This window comes from Salvelinus alpinus, chromosome 33 (assembly GCF_045679555.1).
Source record: "Salvelinus alpinus chromosome 33, SLU_Salpinus.1, whole genome shotgun sequence".
In the NCBI taxonomy this organism is placed as follows: Eukaryota; Metazoa; Chordata; class Actinopteri; order Salmoniformes; family Salmonidae; genus Salvelinus; species Salvelinus alpinus.
The window spans coordinates 14,217,979-14,245,346 of record NC_092118.1 but is presented as its reverse complement, the minus strand read 5'-3'; the positions used below and the strand labels follow the sequence as shown (position 1 = coordinate 14,245,346).

The 27,368-nt window shown below is 46.6% G+C and overlaps 1 protein-coding gene across 10 annotated transcripts in view; it reads left to right on the top strand.

The window, feature by feature from the left end:
- The first annotated feature begins 7,460 nt into the window (after positions 1–7,460).
- Positions 7,461–27,368, top strand: part of LOC139563224 (protein CBFA2T3-like) — a 52,431-nt gene continuing 32,523 nt past the window's right edge. For 3 of the 10 annotated variants that reach the window (XM_071381645.1, XM_071381643.1, XM_071381639.1), the window contains exon 1: positions 7,466–8,577. In XM_071381645.1, coding sequence (XP_071237746.1) covers positions 8,367–8,577 — 211 coding nt within the window. In that variant the 5' untranslated portion in view covers positions 7,466–8,366. Of the gene's footprint in view, positions 8,582–17,296; positions 18,548–27,368 lie in introns of those variants that run through there. The other 7 variants (XM_071381640.1, XM_071381646.1, XM_071381644.1 and 4 more) reach the window with 7 other exon arrangements.

Here is a 27,368-nt window from a genome sequence, read left to right as displayed (position 1 = left end):
AAAGAATATACCTTTATTATTATTCCCCGCAAACCCTACCACCGATCCCCCAATTGGAGTAAACTAATAAACACTTTTGCTTTTACCTTCAATTTATACATCTTATACACATTTTACAGACACAGTCTACTTTACAATAGTTCTCTCTTGTTTGTTCTTAGTCCTTCCTCTATTTCTGATGTCCATCCAGTTTGATTTCCTCTTGTAACTGTGCTATTTCACAAAAGCTCCGCACCTATACACATTTCACAGATCCCGTATGCCCTACATTGTTTATCTTGTTATTAGTCCCACCCTTCAGCTCCACTCAACCCTTCCCATCTATCTTCCAACATCATCCATTTCGGATTTTTATTTGCCATATATTTTTCAACTGTGCTGTGATGCTTCACAAAAGATTTGAACCTTCCTATTCTCATAGCTTCTACAGATTGTAAATTAAAAATAAACATTTTTGCTAAAATAATTATTATATTATTGATTGATTGACTATGGCTTTTCAAATCCCCCAGTATTGCTATCTGTAGCGTTAGTTCTAGGCAAATGTTGCAATTCTTCAGCCATTCCTGGACCTGTGACCAAAAACAAGCTACATATGGACAATACCAAAATAAATGATCTAATGACTCTGCCTCCTCACAGCAGAATCTGCAGAGCTGGGAAGATTGTATCCCCCATATATATAACATTCTATTAGTTGCAAGAATTTCAACCTTTTTAGTAAATGACTTGTGTTAGAATTTATTTTAGAAAATGAGGGACATGATTGTTTTGTTGTGGGACAAAGGGCCATGTGGTCACCCTAGTGATAAGGCCACACAGTGATCCAGAGATGATTACAGACACCTGTGATAATCTGAAGTACCCAAAAGGGCCACTAGATGTCTGATAGATTATATAAAATCCCTGAAAGATACCAACATACATTCATACATTCATACCAGTAACCTGAATGTGAAAGTGTTAATACATGGGCAATGAAAAAGAGGGAAAGGGGATAATTCATTCAGCCCTGTAAAAACAGGTGTCTCTCTGTTTGGAAATTCTACAATGACCTTTATGGAGAGTCTCCTCTGATGAAATATTCATGGAGCCAGTACACAATATGTCATAGAGGCTAGCGGCCTAATTGGCTGCAGTTACATTCTGACTGGGGGTGTCTCTTTTCTCTCGGTCTCATTGTCTGCCGTCTGCACCGAGCTGGGTCCTGCTCTCCTGTCTAAGTGGTCTGGTCTCTGTGAAAAGCACATCTGAGGACTAGCGTGGGTTTATATCCTGCAGACAGACAGATTCTCTCTTTTAATGACAGCCACGTAAGAAAAAATGATAAAAAGTAAGTCTTTCAAGCGTCGGGTCATGTCATGACAACCAAGTCCAAATAAATGAATGTGACAATGGGTGTGTAAACATATGTATCCATGTTTCATATTCATGTGGCATTTACACAAAGTGTTTCATTTGTTTCACAGGTAGGGTGCTATACATTGTGATGGGTGCCGTAGTCAAAATGTTGTCTCGCCCGACCCAAGGCTCTGTGTCCCTGTAGGGCGTCGTTAGGGGATCAAATCAAGTCAAATGTTATTTGTACCATGCCCCGAATACAACAGGTGTACACTTACAGTGAAATGCTTACTTACAAGCCCTTAACCAACAATGCAGTTATAAGAAAAATAAGTGTTAAGAAATGATTTACTAAAATAAACTGAAGTAAAAAATAAAGAAATTATAAAATAGAAAAAGAAAATAGAAAAATGACAAATAATTAAAGAGCAGCAGTAAATAACAGTAGCGAGGCTATATACAGGGGGTACCCGTACAGTCAATGTACGGGGGCACCGGTTAGTCGAGGTAATTGAGGTAATATGTACATGTACGTAGGTAGAGGTATAGTGACTATGCATAGATAATAAACAGAGAGTAGCAGCAGCGTAAAAATGGGGGTGGTGCGGGGGTCAATGCAAATAGTCCGGGTAGCCATTTCATTAGCTGTTCATGAGTCTTATGGCTTGGGGGTAGAAGCTGTTGGCGCTCCGGTACCGCTTGCCGTGCGGTAGCAGAGGGAACAGTCTATGACTAGAGTGGCTGGATTTTTAGGGCCTTCCTGACACCGCCTGGTATAGAGGTCCTGGATGGCAAGCTTGGCCCCAGTGATGTATTGGGCTGTACACACTACCCTCTGTAGTGTCTTGCAGTCGGAGGCCAAGCAGTTTCCATACCTGGCGGTGATGCAACCAGTCAGGATACTCTTGATGGTGCAGCTGTAGAACTTTTTGAGGATCTGAGGACCCATGACAAATCTTTTCAGTCTCCTGAGGGGGAACAGGCATTGTCGTGCCCTCGTCACGACTGTCTTGGTGTGTTTGGACCACGATAGTGTGTTGGTGATGTGGACACCAAGGAACTTGAAGCTCTCAACCTGCTCCACTGCAGCCCCGTCGATGAGAATGGGGGCTTGCTCGGCCCTCCTTTTCCTGTAGTCCACGATCATCTCCTTGATCACGTTGAGGGTAAAGTTGTTATCCTGGCACCACACTGCCAGGTCTCTGACCACTTCCCTATAGGCTGTTTCATTGTGATCAGGCCTACCACTGATGTGTCGTCGGCAAACTTAATGATGGTGTTGGAGTCGTGCTTGGCCATACAGTCATGAGTGAACAGGAAGTATAGGAGGGGACTAAGCACGCACCCCTGAGGGGCCCCCGTGTTGAGGATCAGTGTGGCAGATGTGTTGTTACCTACCCTTACCACCTGGGGATGGCCTGTCTGGAAGTCCAGGACCCAGTTGCAGAGGGAGGTGTTTAGTCCCAGGGTCCATAGCTTAGTGATTAGCTTTGAGGGCACCTCGGTGTAGAATGCTGAGCTGTAGTCAATGAATAGCATTATCACGTAGGTTTTCCTTTTGTCCAAATGGAAAAGGGCAGTGTGGAGTGCAATAGAGATTGTGTCATCTGTGGATCTGTTGGGGCGGTATGCAAATTGGAGTGGGTCTAGGGTTTCTGGGATAATGGTGTTGATGTGAGCCATGACCAGCATTTCAAAGCACTTCATGGCTACAGACGTTAGTGCTACGGGTCGGTAGTCATTTAGGCAGGTTACCTTGGTGTTCTTGGGCACAGGGACTATGGTAGTCTGCTTGAAACATGTTGGTATTACAGACTTGGTCAGGGACAGGTTGAAAATGTCAGTGAAGACACTTGCCAGTTGATCAGCGCATGCTCGGAGTACACGTCCTGGTAATCCCATCTGTGAATGTTGACCTGTTTAAAGGTCTTACTCATATTGGCTACCTTTAAACAGGTCAACATTCACAAGGGGTTAACCTACCTCCTCCTCCCTCCCTGCCAGTCGGTCCTGGCATTGTGAGTGAGCGTGATGGCACTCAGAACGTGTGTCTCCGTGTGTCTCTGTGCCCCTTGGTGGGCTGTCATCACTCCCTGGCATTGGGAACACAGCACAGCTGCAGGGGAACCGCTCAGCAGGGGACCTTCGTTTCCATCTGTCTCCTATTCAGGGTGGCACCTATTTAGAGCAGCTCAGCGGCTGTGCATGCCATGAGCCATGAGAGGGAGGGAGGGAGGGAGGGAGGGAGGGAGGGAGGGAGGGAGGGAGGGAGGGAGGGAGGGAGGGAGGGAGGGAGGGAGGGAGGGAGGGAGGGAGGGAGGGAGGGAGCGCTCAAGAGTGATGGAGAGAGAGACAGGGAAAGAGGGAGAGGGAGAAAGGAGGAGAAAAGAGGGGAAGTAACTATAGGAAACTACACCTGTGGTAGTTGTGGTTTTGCTCCCACTGCTTGTTAGATGTCAGGTTGTCTATAAAAGCAACACTATGAAGTTGTTTGCCAACTGGGGCACTTGGTTTATGGTAAACAGACATAATGAGCTAAATAAGAACACTGAACATTGAAATAGAAATAGAAAAGGTGCCATCTAGAACCTAAAACGGTTCTTTGGCTGTCCCCATAGGAGAACCCTTTGAAGAACCCTCGTTGGTTCCAGGTAGAACCGTTTTGGGTTCCATGAATAACCCTGTCCACAGAGGGTTCTACATGTAACCCAAAATGGTTCTACCTGGAACCAAAAAGGGATCTACCTGGAACCTAAAAGGGTTCTCCTATGGGTACAACAGAAGAACCCCTTTGGAACCCTTTTTCTAAGAGTGTAGGCTAGAACAAGTAAATGCCAATATCACAGTCTAATTGCTATGTCTTGAAGTGCTGCTTTTTTATGAACATTGTCACTCAGAAAATAGTATATGGGATAAACATCTGTTATCTATAACATGTTAACATTTACGGTATGTTTGCATATAATAACATGGTCACTATAACATTCTCTGCAAATATACATCAGTGGCTGCATGTGCTTGTGTGGTGTGTGTATGAGAACGCGCTTAATTTAGCAGGTGCTCTTTGACAGTTCTTGAACGTGCGCCAAGTCTGCTGTAAAAAAAGAAAACTCAGCATGCATCTGTGTGGGGCTGCGCTGTGACAGATGGGGACGGTTTAACTTATAGAGTTCGGTTAAGATCCGGAGGTTTCTGGGGCTGTCTGTGCCAAGCAGGTGCACATAAACACACCACAGAGAGGATGGAGGAGCCTCAGCTGCCATATTTCGAGGGGCTATTTAGGAGATGTCCATAGACTACTGTATATACACTGCCAAGGCTATAAGCTCAGGGAAATCCTCTTCTATAGCTCTCTGTGTCCCTGACAAACACTCTCACAATATCCTCCCATACTGTACAAGACAGAAAGAAAGGCCATCATAGTGGAATCAAACCTCCAAGCTGACAATTAACTGACAAGAACTAATATGCACCATCTGTCAAACCTACAGAGAACATAAAGTAGAGAAAAAGCTTTTGCTGTGTGTTTACATTGTACGGACCTGGAAAAAATCTGGGGAATCCCTAACCTTTCACCAACAGTGTCACGGATATGAACACCTAAAAACAAACAGCGTGACGTAGTACAGAAACAGAGTCAGTGTTCCCAGAGACCCCTGCCAGCCACAGTGTTCCGTACAGTGCGTACCTGCGGCAGGAAAAACCCAAGTAAGGACTTGGTGAGCGGTTCATCCACTCTGAAGTGACCAGGTGTCTGGCAGGAGGACTTTCCACCATATGGCTGCTTCCCTCTTTATCTCTATCTCCCTGCAGTCATGAGGCTTGTTAGACTTTCTCCTGATGCAAAAGGTGAAAAGTTCCTCTCGGCCTGTCTATATGATATTTTACCCCTTTTTCTCCCCAATTGGTAGTTACAATCTTGTCCCATTGCTGCAACTCCCTTATGGACTCGGGAGAGGCGAATGTCGAGAGCCATGCGTCCTCCGAAACACAACCCTGCCAAGCAGCACTGCTTCTTGACACACTGCTTGCTTAACCCAGAAGCCAGTGTGTCAGAATAAACACAGTACAGCTGGTGGCCAAGGTCAGCGTGCATGTGCCCGGCCCACCACAAGGAGTCGCTAGAGCGTGATGGGACAAGGACATCCCAGCCGGCCAAACCCTGCCCTAACCCGGATGACGCTGGGCCAATTGTGCGCCGCCTCATGGGTCTCCCGGTCGCAGCCGGCTGCAACACAGCCCGGGATCGAACCCTGCTCTGTAGTGGCGCGTCAAGCACTGCGATGCAGTGCCTTAGACTGCTGCGCCACTCAGGAGGGCCCCTCTCGGCCTGTTTTTAAAGCGACAGGCCACATTTTTGAGGATGAGCACACATTACCAGAGATGAGACCACAACTCCGGTTTCAGAAAATAAGAAGGGAAATGTAAACAAAAATAGAAAGAGAGAATCTTTCATCTGAAATAAGGCTGGTATATTTGATGACTTTCCACCAGATTTGTTATCAAAAGTCTTACTTTTCCCTTCTGATGATTCATGGGTAAAGTGATAATTAGGGCTTGTCCGTCCTCCTGTGTTTTAATTTGGGGAGAGAGGCCTGCGTGTCGCTGATAGAAGGATCTCTCTGACACGGCTAGTCTAGCCTGCTACATCTGTGAGCTGCGAGCAACAGCCGCTGCGGAAGATAAGGCCAGACTAGCCGCTCGCCCAACGCTCCACGCAGCGCTCCACCATCTCCTCGCTCCGGTCCCCTCCCCGGTCCCATGACCTTATCTGTGGAGAGAAAGCACCGCTCGGGCACGATAGCACCTGCCAGGGCCAGAACTGCGCCAAAGTGATTATGTGGGAATCATTATCTCTCTCCCCCCAAAAAAAATATTTTATACCTGCCAACATCTGAGAGTAGGGGAGGCAGGCAGGGGCCTCCTCAGCCTAACACACAGGAGCATGCACATACACACTAATCCAATTGGGGCCATCTTCTCCTTCTCAGTGGGCAATCCCAGGGTTTGATTTGAGAACATACTATTACTCAGCGATTTTCTTTGATCATCACATGTTAACTCGCTGCACTTACATGTAGCCATGGAGAGGGTCAGTATGATGAGAGGTTTAGGAGCGAGAAATGCTGGACACACATACATACAGTACATATAAGCATGAAAATTCATGCTTAAAATGTATTCATTCTACTGAATATTACATGGAAGCAGATTCCATCAGATTGGATGATGTCATTGGGAGAAGCTTGAATATTCTAACAAATGATTTTAGATGCTGTATTTTTACCCAAAATAATCTTAAATCTTAGTGCACAGTTGAGTCAGGGAAGGCTCTCTAACATAGAGAGCACCTAGAATACAAAAAGGAAATGAAACCAACTGACTGTCAATCTATAGTTTCATAGTTTCCAAAGTCCCAAATGTGTCACATGATTGAACACCGCCCTTCACCCCACACACCCGTTACTCTCATATCCACTCTGCTGTCCACCATCTGTGTGCTGGTTTCACTCTGACAGACAGATGGACGGCACATCTGTGTGCTCACATCCCCTCTCACTTCTGTCCCAGCTACAACACCCCGTGTGATCTGCTCTGCGGGTCAGAGGGGTCCCAGCTGTACCCTCTCTGTCGTTTCACAGAGGAACCCCTTTTACTGATTTTACCTCACCCGGCCCTGCTGGAGTGCGCACACACACACACACACACGCACGCACGCACGCACGCACGCACGCACGCACGCACGCACGCACGCACGCACGCACGCACACGCACACACACACACACACACACACACACACACACACACACACACACACACACACACACACACACCACTGGGACACCAGAGCAGAGAGGCCAGGGCAGGGGGACACTTGGCGTCTGGACTGACAGAACCACAGTGAGGGAGGACAGGACCCTCAGTATCTAACCAGGGGGTGAAACAACACCCCTAAGGCCAGAGTCAGGGGGGTAGAGCTATCCATAGGGTACAAAGTTGGGGGTAGGGCTGACTGAGCGGAGGGAAGGAGAGGTGGAGTGAAGGGTGTAGGGAGGAAGTGTTAGGAACAGGAGGAGCCCTGTCTGTGTCCGGAGGGAAAGGGAAGACAGCGCTGCCCGGCCCGGCCACAGACACAGCTGGTTCCTGCCAGAGGAAGCCCCAACGGAGGCCGAGGCCTGGTGTCTACCGCTATCACAACCCAGCAGCACTGTTTACCTTCCCCTGGGGAACCACCCCTTTCACACGGCGGGGTCAGGACACACAGACACACACCCACACTGTTACAGTTGCACACAGTCCCGGCTCATACGGGCGCCACTGCTCTGCTTTCACTGTGTGGACTAGAGGAGGGTTCAGGCCAGTGCACTGCCCCTCAGCCGGAACAACGAGGAAACGAGGAGCCACGAGGCTAGCTGACCTCCCCCTGCCACTCACACACACACACACTGTTACCTCACACACTCCTGTTGAGTGAGTCGGAGAAAGAGAAGGAGAGAGACAGACTACTGGGTGGAGAGAAAGAGCATCGGACACAGATAATTACACAAGTCTGGTGGCGCCGCGATCCATCTGAGGTGATGTGTCGTGGACGTGAAGAAAGTATGAGGTAAAGGAAGACTCATTTGAAGACTGTAAAAAGTAAAAAGGAAGGGGAACTTTAAAGAAAGTCTTGTTAGAGTGGGAGGAAGAAAAAGTTGAGTAAAAAAAGACATTTCTCTGTCTGGCAGCCATGTGATCTGGCTGTGCTGGGCTGATGTTCTAATCATGAGAGCAAGAGGACTCACTCTGTGATCTCCCCAGGCCTGGATGAGTCAGTCAGTCAGTGGGTTAGTCAGTCAGTCAGTCAGTCGGTAAGCACCCCAAGTACACAGGAGAAAGGACATCAACCCTCCGGTCTACACACAGAGAAAGAAAGATAGACTCATCAACTTGTGTGGTTTAGTGTGTCCCCTGACCAGTCGAGAGTTCTAAAAACACACAGAGGACAGGACAACGTTGTGGATTACTACTGTGGGGAGGGGGGATGCAGAGTATGGCCGCCGAGGTCCACCTGGAGCGGCAGAGGAGGTCTGACCTACGGAGAGCCTCAACCTCAGCCAATTTGACCGCTCCTCCCAGGGTTCCCACGGTGATGCTGACCAGTCACACGGGGACGCTGTGCAGACGGAACCCTCACCAGCTGGAATCTGGCAACCCCAACCTGGCAACCAGGAGCCACCGCACAGCCAACCAAGGTAGGTGGTGATCCTTTTCTGTGTTATGAGAGGTACTACAGGCTGTGCCTCTGCTGGCAGCGCGCTACAGTGACGAGTGATTGTGGAGAAACTCCTGCTGTCATTTCTCCTCATTAAGTTGGAGTGATTGATGTGTAATCAGGTTGTGTTGAGTTAGCGCCACATGCTCCAGACAAGACATGGAAATTAGCTTCCTACTGTAGCTCCTGTAACTATGGTGAAACGTATAAAAGAATTGTCACTCGATTTTCAAGGTCAAAACAGACTCCAACTTGTTTTCATTACTGAAAGCATAGTTTGCTGTCAAAACCTACATTGTAAAGACAATAAGAAGTCAGTGTCACGTGTCCAAGCGGACAGGGAGGGAAAGGGGTTCAGGCTGGTGAGGACCTGAGGATGGGGACTTCCCTCTGGGCTTCCCCTGGTAGTTGGAGGAGCACACTTCCCTTTATTGTGTTTCTGAGGGGCTGTGGGGGACGGGGGGACGGGGGGTTGGGTGGAGGGTTGGAGATGCTGAGCGAGGCTCATTCATTGTCAAGCCCAGGTCAGCACCCCGAGAAACACTACTGACCCCATCAGGGCTGTTAGTGGGGTCCCCTCCCCTCACTTCCCCATCCCTCTCCTGTCTGTTAGCTTCTAGCCGTCTGACCAGCACACTCAACAGCATCACTGGCTAAGGGAGAAATATGGTGTAACACTAAGGAAATGGGAGAGTCCTTGTTATCTTAATCTCATACTTTCTTCTTTTCTCAAATCCCCTCTTTCAACACTGAGAGGACTGTTTTCAAGCACACACTGTCAACAATGTAAATGAAATTTGGTAACTGATTCTTAAAGTAATGTAAAAACTGGAGTAGTACCTTTAGGTAAAAACTTCACAAATCAGTGAGGCCAGTAGCAGAGAAACGCATTAAAAGCATCAGACATTAAAGCATCAGACATTAAAGCTGTACTTTATAGACTCTAAATATTTAAAAGGGGTGCCGTCTTAGAGGAGGACTAATACCCAACATAGTGAATTACCTGCGGCAGCTCCCATTTCATGGCAGTAATGAGCTTTGTGGACATTTCAGTGATAAGCACTCTATAATTAGGCTTAGTCATAAGCGTCCCCTGTAATTCTCTGATAAAAACCCAGCAGAACTGAGGTAAACGCTGGCCCCATCCGTCAGGCTTGCCTCATGTTCCAGGGAGGAACCAATGTCCCTATAAACAACACTCTTTGTCTGATCAGGTAGTTTACCTATTGGGGGGGGGGGGTACCGTTCAGGCATCATAATGATAATGGCCTTGTGATATTTTCTATGTGTGTGTGTGTGTGTGTCTGTGTGTGTGTGTGTGTGTGTGTGTGTGTGTGTGTGTGTGTGTGTGTGTGTGTGTGTGTGTGTGTGTGTGTGTGTGTGTGTGTGTGTGTGTGTGTGTGTGTGTGTGTGTGTGTGTGTGAGGCGTTATGAGACGCGGCGCAGGCTTCCTGTGAGGGAGCAGATGTCGCAGGGCTCAGGCACAGCTGCGGCGGCTGATAACCGCAGTGGCAGGGATATGTCGGCACGCTGGCTCCTCTCCCTGTGTCTTATCACCGCGCACACAGCACACAGCACACCACAATGAGGAACTGCCGTCCGCCAACACCAGCACACCCTCACAGCCGGCCCGGAGAGAGGGGAGGGCACGGGAAGAGAGGGGGGAGGGAGAGAGGGAGGATGGAAGGGTGGACTGAATCTAGACAGAGACTTTGAGGGAAAAGGTGGAATGAAATCACAACGAAGCTTTGGATTATTCCTATCATAGGTTTCATAAAAGCTCAGCTCTTCCTAATCCTCCATGGCTAGAGAAAGGCATATGCTTTATGTGCATGAGAGACATTTATGTATTTACAGTGCACACGCTTCAATGGCTACTCCTGTGTTGAGGACATCTGGCTCCAAGGTTGACATATATTCTCCTCTACCTCTCTGTCTCTAACAACAACCTTATCATCCTCCGTTACACACCTGGATTGTATTACATATTAGTTCTCTTAACAGAGATAGGTATAAAACAAGGATGATGGGGGATGGGTCTGTGACGGATATCATCATGAGAAAGAGAAAAATAGAGGGAGCGAGAGGGGGGATAGAGAGAGACAGGGGATAGAGAGAGACAGGGGATAGAGAGAGACAGGGGATAGAGAGAGACAGGGGGTAGAGAGAGACAGGGGGTAGAGAGAGACAGGGGTAGAGAGAGACATGGGATAGAGAGAGACATTATGTCTTTATTGTTTTGAAACTTCTGTATGTGTAATGTTTACTGTTAATTTTTATTGTTTATTTCACTTTTGTATATTATCTACCTCACTTGCTTTGGCAATGTTAACACATGTTTCCCATGCCAATAAAGCCCCTTGAATTGAATTGAATTGAATTGAATTGACAGGGAATAGAGAGAGACAGGGAATAGAGAGAGACCGGGAATAGAGAGAGACAGGGGATAGAGAGGGACAGGGAATAGAGAGAGACAGGGAATAGAGAGAGACAGGGGACAGAGAGAGACATGGGATAGAAAGAGACATGGGATAGAGAGAGACAGGGGATAGAGAGAGACAGGGGGTAGAGAGAGACAGGGGGTAGAGAGAGACAGGGAATAGAGAGAGACCGGGAATAGAGAGAGACAGGGGATAGAGAGGGACAGGGAATAGAGAGAGACAGGGGATAGAGAGAGACAGGGGATAGAGAGAGACAGGGGGTAGAGAGAGACAGGGGGTAGAGAGAGACAGGGGTAGAGAGAGACAGGGGATAGAGAGAGACAGGGGGTAGAGAGAGACAGTGGATAGAGAGAGACAGGGGTAGAGAGAGACAGAGGATAGAGAGAGACAGGGGTAGAGAGAAACAGGGAATAGAGAGAGACAGGGGTAGAGAGAGACAGGGGATAGAGAGAGACAGGGGGTAGAGAGAGACAGTGGATAGAGAGAGCCAGGGGGTAGAGAGAGACATGGGATAGAGAGAGACAGGGGATAGAGAGAGACAGGGGATAGAGAGAGACAGGGGTAGAGAGACAGGGGATAGAGCGAGACAGGGAATAGAGAGAGACAGGGGATAGAGAGAGACAGGGGATAGAGAGAGACAGGGAATAGAGAGAGACAGGGGATAGAGAGAGACAGGGGGTAGAGAGAGACAGGGGGTAGAGAGAGACAGGGGATAGAGAGAGACAGGGGTAGACAGAGACAGGGGATAGACAGAGACAGGGGATAGAGAGGGACAGGGAATAGAGAGAGACAGGGGATAGAGAGGGACAGGGAATAGAGAGAGACAGGGGATAGAAAGAGACAGGGGATAGAGAGAGACAGTGGATAGAGAGAGACAGGGGTAGACAGAGACAGGGGATAGACAGAGACAGGGGATAGAGAGAGACAGGGGATAGACAGAGACAGGGGATAGAGAGGGACAGGGAATAGAGAGAGACAGGGGATAGAAAGAGACAGGGGATAGAGAGAGACAGTGGATAGAGAGAGACAGGGGTAGACAGAGACAGGGGTAGACAGAGACAGGGGTAGACAGAGACAGTGGATAGAGAGAGACAGGGGATAGAGAGAGACAGGGGATAGAGAGAGACAGGGGATAGAGAGAGACAGGGGTAGACAGAGACAGGGGTAGAGAGAGACAGGGGATAGAGAGAGACAGGGGATAGAGAGACAGTGGTAGAGAGAGACAGGGGATAGAGAGAGACAGGGGTAGAGAGAGACAGGGGATAGAAAGAGACAGGGGATAGAGAGAGACAGTGGATAGAGAGAGACATGGGTAGACAGAGACAGGGGTAGACAGAGACAGGGGATAGAGAGAGATAGTGGTAGAGAGAGACAGGGGATAGAGAGAGACAGGGGATAGAGAGAGACAGGGGATAGAGAGAGACAGGGGATAGAGAGAGACAGGGGATAGAGAGAGACAGGGGATAGAGAGAGACAGGGGTAGAGAGAGACAGGGGATAGACAGAGACAGGGGATAGAGAGAGATAGTGGTAGAGAGAGACAGGGGTAGACAGAGACAGGGGATAGAGAGAGACAGGGGATAGAGAGAGACAGGGGATAGAGAGAGACAGGGGATAGAGAGAGATAGTGGTAGAGAGAGACAGGGGTAGACAGAGACAGGGGATAGAGAGAGACAGGGGATAGAGAGAGATAGTGGTAGAAAGAGACAGGGAGCAGTTATCCTTTCTATTTCCTCTGCACCAGCTTTGTGGTTTCTGTGAGAAACAGATGTTCAGAACTTGATACAGTGCCCCTCTCCTTGCTATCTTCAGTCCCAGCACTACCAACTGTCTGCACACACACATACTCCCGCTCTCTCCCTTGCATGCCAATGTGGACACAATTGCTTGCCTGAATACATGTGGATGTATTCAGGTGAAAACAGGGTAAATTGAGAACTTTCTACTGCTGCCCACTTGACTTTCTCTCCTGTTCCTGCATCCTGGTCTTGAGTAAACATTTCACTTTAACGAGGTGCTATTTCCTGATCCTTTAGCAGGGCTGGTCACCAGCCACCACTGACCTCTTTCACACACACTGAGCTAAGCAGAGTACTGTGTGTGTGTGTGTGTGTGTGTGTGTGTGTGTGTGTGTGTGTGTGTGTGTGTGTGTGTGTGTGTGTGTGTGTGTGTGTGTGTGTGTGTGTGTGTGTGTGTGTGTGTGTGTGTGTGTGTGTGTGTGTGTGTGTGTGTGTGTCCTCTGGCTCTGCTATGAATTAAAAATCATGTAGGAGAATTACTGTTTAAAACGAAGAGAGCGTCATTTTGAGTTCAAATTCCCATCATGCTTCGATGAATCGAACGGCCACTTTACTGCACAATTGCAAATAGAATGTCAGAGGGTCTATATGGATGCAATTTGTAAAACCAGCATCAAACGTGTGCTTGACTAGACGGAGCAATGATCCGTTGCGCCATGCTACATTACAGCAGAGGAGCTCTCTGTCTGTCTCTCTCATCCTGTGTTTTATATTCTCAGGCATCATCTGATGACTTTAAAGACGTTCACGACGCTGATATAAAAGCTGTCAGATAGCACACAGCTTCCACGGTCATACCACCTCCACGGTCATACCACCTCCACGGTCATACCACCTCAAAATAGCAAACTTCAATGTGAGTGTCAAAAACAACAATGGGAATGTTTCTATTGCGAAAAGCTTTTGCTACACCCGCAATAACATCTGCGAAATATGTGTATGTGACCCATCAAATGTAATCTGATTTGATTTCACGTTTACTTTGCCGCACCACTGCAATGGGTTGCATCAGAAAGTGTAGCGACGAAACCACAGTATAATCCTGGGCATGTTACCTTTTCCATTTAGAGAGAAAGAGACTATTTTGTTTTAACCGCTTCCCCCCAAAATAATTTACTTTTACACTGCTGCCTTTAATGGCAACTCAATAACAGCGTCCACTGAATGTGGATCCAAGCAGCAGAGCACAATGGAGCTGCGTTCCTTTCAGACGAGAGGCACAGCGGCCTTATCTCTTTTCAACACGCCAGCCAGCCTGTGACTGGAGCTATAGGAAAGGATTTACAATGTGTGAGTGGAGGAAATGCTCCAGTCCAGACCTCTATGAATTCTCTCCCTGCAGAGCCTCCGCTGCCCCGTGCGTCCCCGGTCTGTCACAGAGACCATCATTACCATACCTACACAATGATCAGCCCCTCAATCTACCCTGCGCATCTCAGACCAGTCCTCCACCACCATCAGATACAGGCAACGCAACGAGGTGGAGAGAACAAAAGAAAGACAGGGAGAGAGAAAGAGAGAAAGAGAGAGGAGACAAAGCCGGGTCATTTGTGTTCATTAATGCCATCAAAGGGAAGTCGGGGTCTGAGGACGAGTGTCGGGAAAGGAGGGAGTTCAGTTCATTGAGGGAGATCAATATAGTTCCCACCTTGTGTTTCTGTTGTGGGGAGGAGTTATCAGACGCGCCACATGGAGGGTCATCCCATCCAACACATCACCCGACAAAAGACAAAATTAAGAAAAGAATGAGGGGCTGTCATTTGGGGAGCTGACAAGCCGTCTGCCCGTATTCCCAGAGGAGAATAGCACGCCGTCAATCATAATGCTATCATGGTGACAGGAATCCTTTTTGGTTTCACCCCATGCCCCACACACTGTCACTCATGGTCCCCCCTACCCACCCATCACCTCTCCAACATCCAGTATTATTTCCTCTAATTAAACAAAAGGACCCAGGTAAACATAAAACATAAGGATATTCAATCTAAAACATACCTTTACGTTCAGTTTTACACACACACACACACACACACACACACACACACACACACACACACACACACACACACACACACACACACACACACACACACACACACACACACACACACACACACACACACACATACACACACACACACACACACACACAGTGTGTGTGGCCCTCAGATGGACCTGCAGGGCCAGGACATGCAAGGCTATAACTCCCCAGCAGGAAAGAGAGGAGCTATAAACACTCCATCAAGTCCTGGGATGATCCAACATCCATCTCCCTGACAACCCAAATCCCAGGATGCCACATGGAACTCCTGATAGGATGGGTTACTTGCATTGGGGAGTGTGTGAGGGTGTGTACGCGTGTCTGGGTGTGTGTGTTTAATTCTCCCACCATTCTAAGCCCAATGCAGCACAGTAGCCAGTTATAGTGTTGGTGTCTGAATTATTAAAACAGCCACGGTAAATATTGAGAAATTGTTTATCTTCGGAAATGCATGTATTGGTGTATAAACAACACACAACTAGCTATCTTTCTCGAGAAAACTCTGAGGGAGACAGACAGAGCTGTAGGATCTCTGATTCATCTTAAGGCTGCTCACTGGATGGATCAGACTTTGATATGGTAGAGAGAGAATCATGGCAGCTGTCATAAAGAGAAGAACAAATTGCAATGGCAAGTACTGCACAATATACCTTATCAGTTCTCCCCCCAACTGAGAGCAATACTTTTAGGCCACAACTCACTCACTCCAGTCCCTTATGCTTGGTTATAATGGCGGATAGAGATCCCTGTTCCTACTGGTTTGCTTAGGGGTCTGTGGCCATTCACTAATCATATCAATAATCATACAGATTATAATTGTGATGGATTACCTCCAACTGTATAACCTGTTTGACATGTGAAATGGTCAGTAATACACAGAAACAACTCATCCCCTTTAAACAGTTCCCCTCACCTGTATCTGAGAGAACACCTCACCCCCCAGACACCTGACTGGTGAGACAGGACACACTGGATAGCAGCTGTCTCTGTGTACTCTTGACTGACTTTGTTAGTTCTATAGACATAGTAGAGGTGAGGAGGAGAGTGTTTGTTTTGTCTTCAGTAGGCTACCCCTCTTCCTCCGTGTCTGCAACAAAGCATAAAGGGCACACGGGTGTAGAATTCTCAGCTAGTGAAACCAGATGAACAATGGCGCGCGACGGTTCAATGCATCAATAAATGAGCACCATTTACTTTTAGAATTTTTCTAATTTCCGGCGTCTGGGAGCTAGAATTGAGATAGGCCACTGTGCTAATGCAAACAGGCCTACACGGCAAACTCTTGGCTAACTAGGCATTGGCATTTGTGCTAAACGCAAAGCCATCATATGTATGCATATAGGCCTACCCCCTATGCCATTATAAAAAAATACAGCATTCACTCAAACACACACACTATGAGGATGTAGGATGGAATGACCGTAGAACAGTCACACTATGGTGTTTGCCTGCAGATTCTGGAGGTGCAAATCCAACCTCTCACTATATTATGTTTACGGACACCTTTCAGCCAAAATCACCTTTTGTGATAGCTACTGCACACCGTTATTTTTTTTAAACGTATTATTTTATCTATATTGTTGTCAATCACTTGTTTTCTTTGGTGCAAATAAATAAATGCTGCCTTGACCATGGGCGAAAGTGTCAGGTGAACAATATTAGGCCTCCCTAGGCTAAAGCAGACATTTTGTATTTATTTTCTACCATTGTCTGTTGAGAAGTAAGAGGAAAATGTTCCCTGATTGTCAAGTATCTGAACAGCAGTTAATTGGGTGGCCATTGGTAGAAATTATGAGATGATGTTGAGGGCATTGCACGGGGAGATTGCCTAGGCGACGAGTGAGGTGGTTTTAGAGCTGCTGTCTGCTGATGTGAGGAAACAGCGGCCCCCATGGGTAGACTTGGGGAAATTATTCTCTATGGGGAAAATGTCAGACAATACAGAATGCATAGAGAATGGTATTATTACCACAGAATGATATTATAGCTACTGTAGACGCCCGTATTTACACTTTATCAACCCCCTCTGACCATTTGATGTCGGCTATATATCCTAAACTAAAGTATGGAATTAGCCTAACTTAACACTAGGCTACAAATATTCGTTGTTTCTTTGCACATAAAATAGGAATATGACAGTGAAGAGAGTTAATAAATCCAATCGGGCTGAAGTAAAAACCTCACCTGGTGAAAACATTGTATTTCTGGAATTTACTAAAGAACATGATGTAAACTTCTGTACTTGTTTCAAGTATAAATCAATAGCCTATATTTGTGCACAGTGTGTGTCTGTGTGTGTGCGTGAGGTCATAGTTTCATGAGCTTTATTATGTGAGAAAAAAATTGACAATATGGAGATTAGACGCGTGCTGTCAATTGTCAATGCTATTGCAGAATCGAGCAGCAAGGAGGCTGTCAACTCGTAGATCTGATGAGGAGAGAGAAAGAGAGGGAGGGAGAGAGAGAGAGAGAGAGCGAGAGAGAGGTTAGGAGCTCCGTACGCATCCTGCTCCAGATGGCGATTTAAACGCAGACAGAAGGCTACAGAGGGATAGAGAGAATCACAAGACTACATACTAGACCCGCGAGCTCAAAATAATCGAAAACTACCAAATTAACCAAAACACGAAATGAGCGAAAACAAAGAGAACCATTTAAGCGCTCGAAATATGATGAATGCTTTTTACTGACTGGAGTTGACAACAGCATCTCAAGCCAATTGTTTCAGTGGAATGAGCGGTCCTATATGCCTGAACAGTTGGATCGGTTGGCAATGACGGTCTGAGAAGCGTGGTGTCTACTAAGCAAAACCGAGTGATTCATTCAGCTTCGACATTATCAAACAAAGGGAGACTCATTTTACGGATGTATAAAGACTTGATATTGTAAACTAATTTGGACGATTGTGTGCCAAACAACGGTTCCAAAGTCGTCTACCGAGGAGTAGCATTTGGAACAAGAGGATCCATGCCCAAATGAATTTCATATTTTTACATTGGATGTAGCCTACGGCGTGCATCGGACAAGGATTTGTGAAGTAGCCTATTTTCTCTGACAATTTTAAGATTACACAAAATATTTATATTTTGTATCGGTTTGCTGACGGTGAGCACAAATGTTAATGCATAGCTAAATCAACTATCTATGTGGTTTCTTTACTGTATTAGCCCATCCTTGCTAACAGAAAATGAGATCTAAAGAAACAGCTCACATTTAGATAACGGAGAGAAGTTGCGATTTTTTCCCCCTCAAAATCCAGATAAACTGTTGGTTTTTACCATCAAAAACGGACAGTAAACCAAAGACTTATATGTACTAAATGATCACAAAGCTCTATCTAGCTTTGCGAAATCGTTTTCAATTTATATATAAGAAGTGAATTACCTCATAATTTATTGAACCGAAAAGTCAACAATACCGCTTTGAATCCAAAGGAAACCAATATATATTTTTTTGTTTGACTATAAAAGTGTCAACTTGATCATTTTTTTCTCGCTCAATATCTTTCATTATCAGAGAGAAGGAATAACACCTTAATGAATGGTGTTCAATATCTCCGAAGCCTTTATCCTTTCTCCCAAATAATGAGGATCGGGGCGTTATAATCGTCATTCTTTGGTTTGGATTATCTTCGCTGCAATTACCTCAGCCTGAACCCGACCTTCACAAAGTAAGTCACACTATTAGGCTACATGTTTATTGCAAATGATAAATTATAGCCTACTGATTGTGTGCTTGTTTGATGCGAGAGAGACGTTTGGACACGGTTGCTTCTGGCATAAAGCACATATTGCATTTTATTTTGTAGCCTATTTTGTACCCTTGAATTTGTACACATATTTTATGAACTATAGGCGAGGCTAGATGGTGGTTTTGGTGATAATCACTATTTAGCTAGGTAGCATAGCATAGTAAAGACGTGATTTTACATTTACCTGATGTTAATATAACTGCATATATTATTATGCAGATCTTTAATTATAACCAATACTCTTCATACAGTATGTCAAATAACATGTCAAAAGTTGTATTTTCAAGGGCAATAAAACAATTCCCTTATCGATTAGAAATCATGTGTTATTATACCGTTTTTCTTGACTTTTCTTGCCTAAAGCATTGTCAGCTATTTTTACAGGAACTTTCATTCATGTTATTAAACAGTAAACATTAGAGTTCAGTATAGTTTCAGTGCTTCCCCATTGATGGCGTTGAATCAAAATGTTTCCATATGAATGGTTTTATTTTGACACAGACACTGCAGTCGCAGTGGATGATGGTTCTCTTATTTGGAAAAACAAAAAATTATAGGCTAAAACAATTGTGCTGATGTAGAATTTGTGATGAAGAGGCAACAATGTATCAGCCAAATTGAAAGCATTGTAGCTTCAATAAGCCAATCAGACAGTTGATAAGACAACTTTTTATAGGCCTATACTATTAATGGTAGACTAGTATAAATAACTAGTAGGCATATTTCATCGCGAATAACATTGGCAAACAACAGAGAAGTTAAACATCTTTACGTTGACATAAATATAGGCTTTGTATTTTAGCACTTTTCCTAGCAATGTTTGTTCATAGCAATTGTGGGTCCTTCCTCTGGATACAGGTGGTCTTTAGATAAATTTGCTCTTCTAGATATAGTAGGCCTACGCTAATGAAGCTAACGGCACATGATGTGGTGTCTCTGCTGTTGGAGATGGGAGCGCGCAAAGCTCCTTGTGTGATGGAACATGGAGGCGAAAATATACAGTTGTTGGGTCTTGTTGTGGTTTTTAGGGCTTTGTACTCTTGCATCTGTTGTGTGTTCCTTCTGTGGTGGTACCTGTACCTCACTACAACTCCCACATCAAAGTACCGACTGAAAGTAGTAATGCGTTTGGATCGTAGTCCTACATCTAGAGGCCTTGGTTTTTGATTTCTTGTGGCCGCCTTCCTTGAGTGATACGTGATTGAAGGAAGGATGGATGCATGGACCAGGCCCTGCCCTGTTGTCACAAATCAGAGGAAGGGCCAGTAAATAACCTACATCTCATGGGCTGTGATATATTATTTTATTATATATATTTACACAATATTATCATGTGTTACAGAGGCATGGTAGATGATGTATTGCACACAAACTGAATGGGCCAAACCGTTTATAGAAGCCTAGGCTAACATGTGCACATAACCTGGAATAATCTGATAATCTCCCATGGTGTGAACTTCTGGAATAGGTGGCCTGGAATTGAAAGGCCTCTCTCACCTCTCTTCTCCCCTTTAGCGGTGCACAGGTGAAAGACAGCTGCCCGCCCGTGAACCCCCCCTCAGCCCATGCACTTACGCCGATCTCTCATCTCCTGGGTGTGATGATCAGACTCCACAGTGGGTCAATTGCCAGATATTCAATTCACAAAACGGCGCCTCTCAGTTTCAAGGCCAGAAAATGCAATATGGAGCTGGTGTCTGTGCCAGCCAGGATAATGAGTGAGCAGAGCTGTATTGGGCGTCAGAGAGTAGAAGAAGAAGCACATCGATGAGACAGCCTATTGGCATCGCTGCCAGACAGACAAAGTAACAACATTGCTCTAGCTTAGTGAAAGACAAAAGGAATTGGGTTGGAAGCAATAGCATTTAATGAAACATCTCTAACTAAATAGGATTAGAAGACATTCTAAACTAGATAGACACTCGGTATACCGAACATTAGGAACACCTTCCTAATATTCGAGTTGCACCCCTCCCCTTTTTGCCCTCAGAACAGCCTCAATTCATCGGGGCATAGACTCTACAAGGTGTCGAAAGTGTTCCACAGGGATACTGGCCCATGTTGATGTCAATGCTTCCCACAGTTGTCAAGTTGGCTGGATGTCTTTTGAGTGGTCGACCATTCTTGATAAACACAGGACACTGTTGGGCGTGAAAAACCCAGCAGAGTTGCAGTTCTTGACACAAACCGTTGTGGCTGGCACCTATTCACATGCCCCGTTCAAAGGCTCTTAAATCCTTTATCTTGTCCATTCACCCATTCAATTGAGACGTACACAATCCATGTCTCAATTTTCTCCTACCGTTCATCTACAGTGATTGAAGTGGATTTAACGAATTACATCAATAAGGGATCATAGCTTTCACCTGGATTCACCTGGTCAGTCTATGCCATGGAAAGAGCAGGTGTTCTTAATGTTTTGTATACTCAGTGTATAAAAGACGAATGAATGTAACTTAAAGAAAGATTGCTCTGTGTTGGATGACTCATCTTGGCCAAAAAGTCACTCACTTGAGCCTCCACGAACTCTGATATCCGTCAGTGGATTCTTCTCTAAATGCATCTGTAAAAACAGAGGACATTTTCTCTGCAGGACATCACATGAATTGACTATTCAATTGGCCCTGGTGGTAAAGATCAGCTGAATAATTGAACAGCTGATAATAGACAGACAATAGATGGAGAGAGCCAAAGGTGAAACCGCACTACAGCCGTTCAGCATTACCGCACATTACCGCACATTACCACCAAACATCCCCACCGCCCGCCACTCTTCTCCAAAGGCAGATGTCCCCACTTCATCATGAAGTACCTCTCTTAAAGAAAACCATTCATTACCCCACTGGAGTTTATTCCATCTCTGCTACTACCACTCTTGTATGGATGTCTCCCTCCCGTTTAATGGGCAGACGGAAAAATACCACAGGAGGGAAAAAAAGTTATTTTAAAAGAGATACGGTCTCTTGTGCCAAAGCCACATGCCAATAGAGAGATGTTGTAGTGCAGTGATGGAGTCTCACCGGCCTCCTCTGGACAGAAGCAGAGACGCAGACCATGCAGTGTGTAGCTCGCTGGCTGCTGCCTGACAAACACCAGTCCTCATAGACACTAAGAGCCCCACTTTGAGGCATCATAACTCACCCCACAGTGGTAACAGAAACATACTGAAGCTATGACCAGGGGGTTATATACTATTATAAACTGGGTGGTTTGAGCCCTGAATGCTGATATTCTGAAAGCCGTGGTATATCAGACAGTATATCACGAGTATGACAAAACATTTAGCTTTTACTGCTTTAATTACGTTGGTAACCAGTTTATAATAGGAGAGTGTCATTATTGGTCACTCGTGGCAAGGTAAGCCATGCTGTTGGTTGAAGGTGATAGTGTCTGTTGCCTGGTCCCCCTGCCGGTTGGTTCGCCAGGTGACAATGTCACAGCACAGTGACCTGCAGCCGGAGTGTGCTGGGCAGCGGGGTGGGGAGCGGGGTGGCGGGCTTGTGCATGTGAGAGGTAATTATTGTAATTTGAGTGCGGGCGGTGCAGGTGAAGTTGGCCGTCTTCTAATTAATGAGAGGAGCAGATGGCAGTGGGCGGGAGCACGCAGCCGGCCGGCAGAGTGTGTGTATGTGTGTGTGTGTTTGTGCAGAGGAGAGGAGAGAAGGTCAGCTGGTCAGCAGAACACACAGACACCTGGACACACAGGCCAAATGACAATTGCCGGAGCCATCATCCCTGAATATGGCATATACTGTACTGTGCACAAACGCACCATAGCAACCCTCACTACCATGACAACAGGATGACTAGATTCTCATCTGTGTAAAAAATAATGCGTTTCATATGCGTGTATGTAAATATAGTATAATGTAGTTCTGAGTAACCTATTATAGAGAGTAGAGACAATAGTGTATACTAAATCTAAGTAGGAGATTGGTCAGCATAAGTATATGGGAGGCATTGAGTATAGCAGTGAACTAAGAACACAGCAACTCTGCGTGGGTTGATTTGCCCAGTGCGCAGAGGCTGCGGTTTGTAAGCCATCTGTGTGTTGTGTGCAACAGTGGACTTACCGTGAATGTTCCACTGTCCTGGAATCCCAACCTGTAAGCAGCCGGCAGATTACCCTGTGAACCTAATTCCTATAATGCATTAATACTATTGTGCAATTACATGATCAGGGCTCCACCCGGAGAAGCTACGCACCAAGAGACTGCATGCACACAGGTCCGAGCTGTCAGGGTGTGAGCACCCAACTGTTTAGATGTATTTGTCTGGTATCTCACACACAGCTCCAGGGTTCTGTCCTCTCCCATGATTTGAACATTAGCAGCCAAAGAGCACATTCAAGGGCCAGCTACGTTCCCAGGGAGACGAAATTCATCTCAAACAGAGAAATGCTTTCTTTGGATGAGATTTTTTTTCTTTTGTTTATCTGGCAGCGTCTGGCCATGATGAAAAGTGCAGCAGCTGAGAAATCCATAATCTTAGGTAACGTGCGAGCGTGTGTGTGTGTGTGTGTGTGTGTGTGTGTGTGTGTGTGTGTGTGTGTGTGTGTGTGTGCGTGTGTGCGTGTGTGCGTGTGTGTGTGAAGAGAGGTGCAGACCGAGACATTGTCACTGAGATAGTGTTTTGGACTGGATCGTGTCTTAAATCACTGGGTTCTGAGATTGACAGTGAAGTCTTGTTCTCTGGTAACAGTGATAATGGAGAAGCCCATTGTTCACATATTTGTTGAACACCTCACATGTGTATTATATAACTGTACATATAGTTCTGCAATGTGGATGGAATCATTTCAAAACCCCATGGAGGCATGCTGAGACATGTTTGAGGGCCTCTGTGGGTATCTCTTATTGCCCATTGAAGGGGGCAGGCTCCAGCCTTGGGAACCCAAGCTGCCTGTTGGGGTGCCAGTGAGCCCATAGGGATGGGTTCAGGCGCAGGCAGACCAGCGGTCGATCGCTATGGTTCCCTCCCTGTTTATCCGTCCAAACAGTGGGAAAGACTCTGGCGTTGGGAGCCCCAGTGTGTTCCACATGTGTTTGACATTACTGTGACATGGCCGCCTCTCAGGGGAGAATCAGAATGTCAGAGAGCAGAGGAGCCGTCCAGCTCCCAAACATCTGGAGTAATGAGGAACACATTGGCACCGCAGTGTGGGAGCTGAGAGTTACGTCTAAACCACATGCACGCACACTATACACACACTATGGACACACACACATATATATATACACACACACAGACACAGACACACAGCGCCCACACGGATACACACTCTCACTTGTTACAGAACAAACATATGCTGTACTATACTGTACTTTCACTCAAAACAAGATATTCTGTGCATACATTTCCTTTGTGTTATTATTACACAGAAAGTGTAGTGTAGCGTTACAAGACCCATATCACATTTTCGAAGAATTGTTTTACTTTGAGAGAAGATATAAATCTAATCTTACACATATTATTTTAACCTTGTCATGTCTCCGCAGGATAAATGCTTACAGTAAATTGCCCTCTAATTGTTTTGCCAGTCTCAGGTATCAGAGCTGAGCTTTCCTGTTTTAAAGAGGAATCAATCAAAATGATTATTGTTGTGTTTTCTATGAAATTAGCACTCGACAACATTAGTAAAATAGAGAACACATTAACAACCCATTGATTTAAACCTTACACCTCAGACACAATATTCTCTTTTGTGACATTGAATAACCAAGGGGTGTAGTCTGTGAACGCAGATGCATTGTGTCACTGACACTGACCTCATTATGAGAACTGAGCCTGTGAACTGGCAAAAGCTACAGCCAAAACACTCATGACAGAGAGAGAGAGAGAGACACTTCATGTTAACCAATTGCCCTCCCTCCCTCCCTCTTCCCAACTTCCCATGGGATATGCAGATTAGAGACAGACACAGGAAACACGCTGGAATAATCTACTGTAGCACTGAGCAATTTTTAATCAAACGTACAGCGGGGAAGTTCATATCGCTGCTCCTCACTCGGATATAATGAGTTCCGCCCTTTTCTCCCGCCTCGCTCTCAGCCAGCCCCTTATCACACAGAGAGAGAGGGAGAGAGAGAGAGAGAGAGGGAGAGAGAGAGAGAGAGAGAGAGAGAGAGAGAGAGAGAGAGAGAGAGAGAGAGAGAGAGAGAGGAACGCTGACTGGAGATAGAGTTAAAGTTATTAAGTGTTCACCCACACTCCTCTCCACAATGACTTTAAAGGCGTCTGGAAGGGGGCTGATGGGGGCTGTGGGCTCAGGCTGGGATTGGGGAAGGAAGGCAAGCCAGACGATCAGGGGGGTATGGCCTCTCCACATATTTGTGAAATTAGAAAGCTGTTATCTCGTGGAAACAGAAGCTTTGCCACAGATGGTTCTGCCACTCTTCAAGTGGGTTTGAGCCGAGTGTCGTTGTGTTCCCGGTTACTTATGCAGACCTTAATCTCTCGCCCAGCCTCCCTAACTCACACCCCTCACATCCTCTGCTAAGGATGTGAGGTACTGTATTGTTCCTAAACTGTAACTATACTGTTCCCACACAGATCAGGGATTTAATATGAAAAGTGGAAAGAGGGGAGAGATTTCATTGATGTCAGAATTTTTGGAGAAAAAAAATAATTATTCCTTGAGGAGGGCCTATCTTCCCAGGGAAACTTTAAGGCTGAATCCCTGTAGGGGGACTCTGATTGGGGGGGGGGTAAAGTTCTCCAGCAGTCTCTGAAATATCCGGAGAGAGTACAGACGACAAGGTGGTAATGCCAGTGAACGAAGGAGGCAGATGGGGAAAGAGAATAACAAAGCGAGAGCGGAAGTGAGGAAGACATTTACAAGTTGGAGAGAGAGCCAGAGAGACGGGGGGAGATAAACAAAGACGTATGAGGACACTTTCCCCGGAGCAGAGGGACAGCGTTCTGAAGGAGCAGAGGAGACAGTGGTGAGGGAAACCTGGACAGACACAGACAGACAGAGACAGGAGTTAACCCTGCAGTTGCCATAGACTCGAAGATACACAGGCAGGAGGATCATGTCTGTGTGGATTCTCTGTCTGTACATGACGGTGAGCTAGGGGCTAGGCCTGTATAACCACTGTGTGAATGGCAGCAGGCTACTTTAATTAGCCTATTAGCAAACACTATTACCCTGCCAATTATAGGGCCATCTATATGACTGCTCCCTCTCACTGTTTTTTTTTGGGGGGGGGGGGGGGGGGATAGGCCCTGGTTTGAACGGTGGATTCCAGCCGTCAGTCTGGTCCCAGAGGAAACACTGGTATTTATTTCAGGAGCTTCCAGTGCTGCTGGCTTCGGGCTAAATGGAGATTTGCAGGGGGAGAAGCTGTCAAAGCTTCTGTTTAACTGGTCACATGACTCCCCTGATTGGAGTCCCCACGCAGGCGGGTTGCGACCTATGGGGTGGCGGAGATGGAGAAAAGCAGAGACACATCACCCACTATGTGCCTGCCTCCTCGCTAATGTCGTGAGCTATTGTGCATGTGCCTTGGGGCATGTGAGGGGGTATGAGATAGGGAGTCACAGACCGGGGGAGCCGTTACAGGGATGCAGATGGTGTCAGTGGTGACAGACAGAACAGCCGTTTAGCTCTGAATGAAATACATGATTCCAGTTCTCAACATTGCCGACTGAGAGGAGGTGAGAACAGCAAGACTCGATGTTGTTTTATTTGGTCTCTTCTGTGCAGGTGTCAATTGGCTGTTTGTGCTCGCTGGTCACAGACACAGAATGAGAGAGAGGAACGAGACAATAGGCCTTCACACATCCACTGATTCAAAAACGGCCCAAAATAAAAAGAAACACTGTGTTAGAGGGAGATGGACAGGAGATGTGTGGTCAGTCAGGAGGTGTGTGGTCAGTCAGGAGGTGTGTGGTCAGTCAGGAGGTGTGTGGTCAGTCAGGAGGTGTGTGGTCAGTCAGGAGGTGTGTGGTCAGTCAGGAGGTGTGTGGTCAGTCAGGAGGTGTGTGGTCAGTCAGGAGGTGTGTGGTCAGTCAGGAGATGTGTGGTCAGTCAGGAGGTATGTGGTCAGTCAGGAGGTGTGTGGTCAGTCAGGAGATGTGTGGTCAGTCAGGAGGTGTGTGGTCAGTCAGGAGCTGTGTGGTCAGTCAGGAGCTGTGTGGTCAGTCAGGAGGTGTGTGGTCAGTCAGGAGCTGTGTGGTCAGTCAGGAGCTTTGTGGTCAGTCAGGAGCTGTGTGGTCAGTCAGGAGGTGTGTGGTCAGACAGGAGGTGTGTGGTCAGTCAGGTGGTGTGTGGTCAGACAGGTGGTGTGTGGTCAGTCAGGAGGTGTGTGGTCAGACAGGCGATGTGTGGTCAGTCAGGAGGTGTGCGTGTCAGTCAGGCGATGTGTGGTCAGTCAGGAGGTGTGTGTGTCAGGGGGGGTTAGGTTGAAGTCAGTTTGTGCTCCATAAATCAGCAGTAATGACGTAAGAGGCAGAGCAAACACAGCAGGTCTGGGCTGCAGCTGGCCAGAGAGAGAGGAGAGAGAGAAACACACATAGAGCAGAGATGGCAGCTGTCAGACCCCTGTCCCCGTCCTCGTTCCCATCGCACACCTGTCACACAGGAAGTCCGGGCCTGCCACTGTTTCCTGGATACGCCTCCTCAGCCAAACACACTCTCCTGCTGCCTGCTGCAGCCTCTAGAGCCTCTAACACAGAGATTGAGCTGGGAGCTGCGAGAGAGAGAGAGAGAGAGCGTTGTGACGGCTCTGAATGCCAC